At 49.4% G+C, this 7,264-nt stretch overlaps 1 protein-coding gene across 1 annotated transcript in view; it reads right to left on the bottom strand.

The window, feature by feature from the left end:
- The window catches only part of LOC134029306 (uncharacterized), a 10,716-nt gene extending 8,949 nt beyond the window's left edge, over positions 1–1,767 (bottom strand). Inside the window, exons 1-2 of the mRNA XM_062473391.1 lie at positions 1,523–1,767; positions 702–1,448 (exon numbers count right to left, since the gene is read on the bottom strand). Coding sequence (XP_062329375.1) covers positions 702–1,448; positions 1,523–1,609 — 834 coding nt within the window. The 5' untranslated portion in view covers positions 1,610–1,767. The remainder of the gene's footprint in view (positions 1–701; positions 1,449–1,522) is intronic.
- Between the last annotated feature and the right edge of the window lie 5,497 nt (positions 1,768–7,264).

Below are 7,264 nucleotides of genomic sequence, written 5' to 3'. Positions count from 1 at the left end.
CCATTCACTTATTCAACAGTAACTATAGACAATAACTTAAATATATACAGAACAGTAGTGAATCCCTCCATTCACTTATTCAACAGTAACTATAGACAATAACTTAAATATATACAGAACAGTAGTGAATCCCTCCATTCACTTATTCAACAGTAACTATAGACAATAACTTAAATATATACAGAACAGTAGTGAATCCCTCCATTCACTTATTCAACAGTAACTATAGACAATAACTTAAATATATACAGAACAGTAGTGAATCCCTCCATTCACTTATTCAACAGTAACTATAGACAATAACAGAAAACATTAACAGAACTATTAACAACATTAAAGTGTTCAGTGTCCATGCCTCTGGGAGGGGGAGGGGTAGAGGGGCACTAGCCCAGTGTCCATGCCTCTCGGAGGGGGAGTAGAGGGGCACTAGCCCAGTGTCCATGCCTCTGGGAGGGGGGTAGAGGGGCACTAGCCCAGCGTCCATGCCTCTGGGAGGGGGGTAGAGGGGCATCTACTTGTTTCATGTCCTCCAACCATTGCTCCTTGGGAACAGCCTCTACAGAGGGGCAGTACACAGTTCCTTTGTACTGACTGTGTCCAGTCTGGGCTGTCCTGAACTGCCCGCATTTCTTGCATGTGTTGTGGAGTACATGGCGGGTTAGTTTTCGGACCGGAGCAGGGCGTGCAGGGAAGATACCTACCAGGGCCTGTGGAGCAGCGACGAGGACAGGCACCTGTGAGGTCACCGGAGCCAGCACCAACAGACGAGGGGCCGAGGGTGGAGCAGGGAAGAGCTGACGCTGGGCATGCATCTTTATAGCCACCGGTGTTACATCTGTGGGCGGGACCTTTCTTTTCAACCGCGCCTGGCCCACGGTGCTGCAGGGCAGTTGGTACTGGAGAGCCGGGCCTGGGTGGGGGAGCGCAGATGGAAGGCGCACATTAGCAGGAGGGAGTGGGTTGGCTGCCGCAGACAAGCGACTGGGCAAGTTCAGCCCCTGCATTACCACAGCGTTGTCCTGCTTCTTCACCCTCTTGTTGTGCCACTGCACAAGGGTGGTGTGGCTTACATCCACCAGCTGCAGTGTGGTCTGCTGCATGACCGTCCCATTTGCCAAAATGCGCTGCCTGATTTTCCTGTAGTCATCCAGGATTAAACTCCATCTGGACACTGCACCAGTCCCCTTCTTCTTGGGAGAGCGATGGATGGCACAGAGCCTGACAAAGATCAGTTCAATCAGGCGGCAGCAATCAGGCCATTGGGCAAGCGGGGCAGTGGTGGTGAGTGCGTGCCTCTTCATGCTCTCCACCCCTGGAGTGAACTCCTGCCTCTTCTTTGGAGACCTGAACCTCCCTGTGTCCAGCCTGCTCTGGTGTCTGGCAGCAAAGGTAACCCTCTGCTGGTCGTAGTCCAGCAGGTTCTGCCACAGAGCAACAATGTTGCTTACCTACACAGAGAGAACACATGAGAAGACAAAAAGAGGGACAGAGGGAATGTAGCAAGACAATGAATGTTATTGACCTGCTGGTTGGTGAGGGCCAGAGAGGACTGGTTCCTCAGCTCCACCAAACACTCAGCCAAGCTGTCTACTCTGTCTAAGCCCGGCATGCCAGAGTCATCCACAGCCTAAAAATAAATAAACAAAAATGAGCATCACAATGGAAGGTCAGTGAAGTGGGACAAAACGCAGATACATTGATTTTCTTAAGATACCAGGGAGGGAGCAGCCAGGGGGGTAGCAGGCAGGGAGGGAGCAGGCAGGATGTTAGTAGCCAGGGAGGCAGCAGGCAGGGAGGAAGCAGCCATGGAGGCAGGAGGCAGGTTGGGAGCAGCCATGGAGGCAGGAGGCAGGGTGGGAGCAGCCATGGAGGCAGGATGGGAGCAGCCATGGAGGCAGGAGGCAGGGTGGGAGCAGGCATGGTGGGAGCAGCCATGGAGGCAGGAGGCAGGTTGGGAGCAGCCATGGAGGCAGGAGGCAGGGTGGGAGCAGGCAGGGTGGGAGCAGCCATGGAGGCAGGAGGCAGGATGGGAGCAGCCATGGAGGCAGGATGGGAGCAGCCATGGAGGCAGGAGGCAGGGTGGGAGCAGCCATGGAGGCAGAAGGCAGGATGGGAGCAGCCATGGAGGCAGGAGGCAGGATGGGAGCAGCCATGGAGGCAGGAGGCAGGGTGGGAGTAGAGAAGCTTGGGTCATCCAGGAGACTTGACACAGCAAGACTTGGTTCTTCCTGGAAGCCCTCATCTTCTTCTTCCTCGCCCTCATGAACATCCTCCAGCATGCCCTCTGTCTCCTCTGAGTCGGGGTTCACGTTGAGAGACTGCCCAGTCTGACTCAGCAGGTAGTCAACACCAAGCAGCTCTCCTATAAAATAGTACAGTCACACACATTATTAGCTGTATTTGTAGCATTCTATATAGATACTGTTTAATATCAGAGTAGTGTTTCTGTATCATGTTATGAGCAAGTAAGTGTATGGTTTGCTTTGGTAATGGGCATAGTAAAAATAAAGCCTTGTTGAACTTAAGTTAGAACACAGAAAACCCACAAACAGTATTATATATCCAGATATCAGCTTGACATACCAGTGTATTTGGCAGGTGGCGTGAAGGTTGGCACAAATGCCCGGCCAAACACTTTCAGGCTGTTGGTGTTTACACAGTGGGCCACACCCCCGGAGTAGGTGAGGAGGGACGATGGCTTGCTGGTCACTGCTGCAGTCCCCCGATCCTGGTTCCACCTATTTAGGCCTTCCAGGAGGTACAGCTGGAAATTCAGTGCATTTGCACTGGTTCCTGAAGAAAACATATAAATGATGTCGGCCAATTAAAAAAAGGTCTTGCTTTTCAATCTGAATAATGGTTTCATAAAAAAACATAAATGTATTGAAAACATTACACATAAGAGAGACACCAACCTGGAATGAACCTGTTTAGGTGGCAATGAAACGACTCCAGGGATGTGGACCCCCTGGCACAGCGGTACCTGGTCAGTACGACGCCCCCCTTGGTGGTGCTTCCAACCTCAGTGTACAGCTGCACCCCTGGCACGTCCTGGATGCACTTGACGTGGTGTTTCTGCACACGCCAGATGTGCTCCATGCGCACCTGGTCCAGCAGTGGCACCCCCATGAGGTCTCTACCTCTTGCACCCCCCAGTTCCTGCAGCAGCCGGTCGATGAGGCTGATGGTGGTCTCTTCGCCGCGTGTCTTCCTGCGGCAGTAGAGGCTCAGCTCCATCTTGGAGATCTTGGTGTCCACCACAAGATCCGTTATGGATGGCACACCCTCCTGCCTGAGCTGCGCTCTCTTTGCCTGCCGCAACAGAGTGAGGTCCCCTGCATCCCACTCAAAGATGCAGGCAGACAGAGAGCCCATAAAGGTGGGGTAGAGTGGGTGAGCATCGGTGGTGCAGCCGATAGCCATCCTCCTCATAAAGTGCCAGATGTCCAGCCGTATGTGGAGGTCTGGCCACTCTCCAAACCTGGTCTGCACCTTGCTTGGCCCCTCGCTTTTGCAGCAGCCACAGTCCACGTACAGCAGCACTGGGGGTGGAACAGCTGCCTGGCGGTACCGCTCCATCACACCAGACACCATGTGATCCAATCCCGGCCCCTCCTGCACTGTGAGGACACTGGTCAGGATCTGTCCAACCTCGTTCCCAAGGGAGGTCACCCAGAGAGCGGTCCCCTTGCCATGGCCAGACAGCTTCTTTGTGATCTAGAATGTGACAAAAGTTAATGTTTATATGAGAGTATATATTACATACATGGTAATGTACACAGTAATGTACAATTACACAGTCAAATGATGTATTACCTTTTTGGTAGAATCCATTTTTAAAATGGAGCCAAACATGGAGGTGATGCTGGCCTTGATGTGGTCCATGCGGGAGAGGATGTCCCTGCCGTACACAGACAGCAGCCAACGACTGGTGGGAATTTCGATGGGTTCAGGGGGCTCCTGGCAGACCACTGGGAACAGACTGGGTCGATCCACAAAGTCAGCACACTCCCCGAGATAGTGTGCCAACCGGGTCAGCCATTCCTCCCCATGGTTCTCCTTGAGCTGCTTCACCAGTCGTGTTGGACTGTTGCCAAGGGTCCTTTCCCGAAGCATCCGAATGACACGAATGTCACAAGCATACCTGACATGCCCATTGTTGGAGTGATTAGTTACATGTTTATGGAGGGTAATGTCAGTTGTTATAGGCTTCACAATCACCATCTTTTCAAAAATGCATTACTCACTTGCAGGTCAGGATGAGCCGGAACAAATTCTGGTGTGGCAGGTCCAGCTGGTCCCTGACAGTCTGACTGGTAGACAGAGTGGTCAGGAAACACACAGAGCACCTGAGTGTCTCTGTCACCATTAGGTAGTATCTGTCAATGTCAAGGACCTTCCGAGCTCTCCTGTGAATGCCAGCACCCGTCAACTGCTTCCCACAAGCTGGGCAGAACACCCTCACCCTCCAAAGGCGGTAGGGCATCCACACCATCAGCCGATGGGTGAAGAAGCGGTCGGGTGTTGGCGTTTGGTGATAAATCAGTGCTGGAACAGGGGGCTCATACCACAGCTTCAAATCTGGCCGCAGTTTGCCAGAGTGAAAGAGGGTGTTGGATATCCACCTCTGATCTTGAACAGGGATTGACTTGCTCAGCTCACCCGGCAACCAGACAGAAGCTGTAGCCCCAGTAGCAGCTAGATGGATTTCTCCTGTCCCATCCTGTTTGGGAGACAACAGCAAATAAGAATATGTTTTTTTGCATTCAAAAAGGCTACTCTCAAGATGACTTGAAACATAACCAGACAAAAAGGAGACGCTGTACTCACAGTGGCTACTTCCAGGCTGGTGCTAACAGCAGGGCTGGGGGTCCTCACAGAGGCGGTAGACAGGGTCCTCAGTGAGGATGGAGGATGAGCAGGACTGGAGGTCCTCACAGAGGATGGAGGAGGAGCGGGGCTGGGGGTCTTCCTCGCCACAATATTGGGCTTCACTGAGGCAGACTGTGACCCACCAAAGCGTGATTTAGTGAACTGCAAGGGGAAACAGAGTTAATTTTGTTATTCAGCACATACAAAATGATTTATACAAAACATGAATAACTAAGAAAATATTTACCATTGACACACTCAGAGGGGACCGCAGGAAAGAAGGCTGGGCTGCAGCACCAGTGGACAAGTCTGAAGCCACAGACTGTGGTGCTTGAGGTGACTGTAATGTATCAGCAACAGCATTGTAAGAGACCTGAGATGCAAGATAGTCAGATGTAAAAAAATTATACATCACCTTAACAGCATGGAATCCACAATTACAGACCATGGACCCTCCAAATAGGGCGGTCTGTCCACGGGCCTGCATGGGGCATTCTCAATCTGAAACAATCAGAATAGTTATTCAGCCAGTCACTCAGTGTACAGTCCATTGTCTGATATTATCTGCACCATTGTATTGACCCTTTTTCATCAAGTGACCTGCAGACTAATGACTGTAAGAAGTAATAAGCACATATTTTGCAGTACTTTACCTTTTGATAGAGGTCATGCCATTTCCGCTGCCTTGGGGCAGGTCTATTGCCTCCTCCAGCAGGCCAAACCCCTGAGCCAGCAAATGCCCTCAGCCTCGCCATCCACTCTCCATCTCCCATGGATTTATGGCTCTTAGGCTTGGTGCTCATCTAAAATAACAGAGACATATTAATAACCATAGTTACAACTATGTATGGAAGCATGGTGTGCTGAACCAACTTGTGCATACTCATAAGTACAGTAACATGAGCAAACTAGACTGCTAACGGTTTTTGTTTAGTTTTTAACAGCTTACTGTATCTACAATGATTGACATGTCATTCTTACCAAAGCTTCAGGTAGGATCATTATAAATTCCATTATTCTTTGGAGGTAGACCCACTTTAAATGAATGTAAGTAGCTACAGTAAAGGACTAGTTAATATTTACACTAAAACCGTAGAAGTTTAGACTAGGTACTGTAAGCAGACCCCGCAATGTCGACAAGTTAATACTGAATGTTGGTTACTGTACTGCACTGTCTGTACTGTAGCTAGCTAGGTAATCCATTGTGCTCTGCACGCGTGAGTTCGAATCTCATCCTCGTCGGCAAGTTATCTTTATGACATGTCCACCTTTGTCAATTGAAATTCTTCTGTCCGTTACTGCTCCTATTTAGTGGCCCCCTCCACCACTGCCTTTCCAGCAACTCTTTGATTCCTTCCTCAGCTCCTGACTATATTCCTTTTCACAATTGTGCCTGTCGTCACCTGCTTTTCTCCATGTTTTGTGAAATGGAAGGTTCTTTCACCACCGTGGGCCCAGTGCTGTAAATGACGAGGTGGCCGAGTGGTTAAGGCAATGTACTGCTAATCCATTGTGCTCTGCACGCGTGAGTTCGAATCTCAACTTTGTTGGCAAGTTATCGTCATGACATGTCCACCTTTGTCAATTAAAATTCTTCTGTCCCTCAACCCTTACTGCTCCTATTTAGTGCCCCCCTCCACCACTGCCTTTCCAGAAACTCTTTGATTCCTTCCTCAGTTCATGACTATATTCCTTTTCACAATTGTGCCTGTCGTCACCTGCTTTTCTCCATGTTTTGTGAAATGGAAGGTTCTTTGGGTTAGGGTTACCCTAACCCAAACTCTACATCATAAACCACTGTAGTATGTGTTGCCCGGGCAACACAGGCTAATGTCATGATGCTAATACTTCAGTGAAATAGTAGACTACTGTTTCCGAAAGTAGATGTACTTCCTTAATAATATCAGCTTATACTGTACATTACACATCACAATTGTGTGTCATATCACAAAGTAAAATGAGTAAATAGTTATCACCCTGGCCTCTTTGCTTGTGGCGTTTCTGCAGCTGCCTTGCAGTAAAGCTATAGTTAGCCTAGCTATCCCCCAAGTTAACAGATGCGAAACGAATGTTCTGCCAAAGGTAGTCACGCGTGTTTTCGTGACGCAGAGACGTTAGTAACGTCAGTGACTGTGGCTAGCAAATTAGCCACCGTTAGCTTCACTTTTCGCCACAAAAACTTAACTTCAGCCTAAACCATGCAACGGAACGTAAATTCCAATAGAAGCAACTCAATCGCTACCAAGACGAAACTTTTGACACCTACGTTGTCTATGTAGGCCAAATATTGACTGAGTTTTAGGGGGGCGAAAATAAACAATAATAAATAATAATATATATGTGAGAGAACAAAGGTTGTGCTCTCGCCGAAGGCTTGAGCACACCCAACTAG

Source organism: Osmerus eperlanus, chromosome 11 (assembly GCF_963692335.1).
Source record: "Osmerus eperlanus chromosome 11, fOsmEpe2.1, whole genome shotgun sequence".
NCBI classification, from domain to species: Eukaryota; Metazoa; Chordata; class Actinopteri; order Osmeriformes; family Osmeridae; genus Osmerus; species Osmerus eperlanus.
The sequence above is the reverse complement of the archived record's forward strand: the minus strand, read 5'-3'. Positions and strand labels throughout refer to the sequence as shown.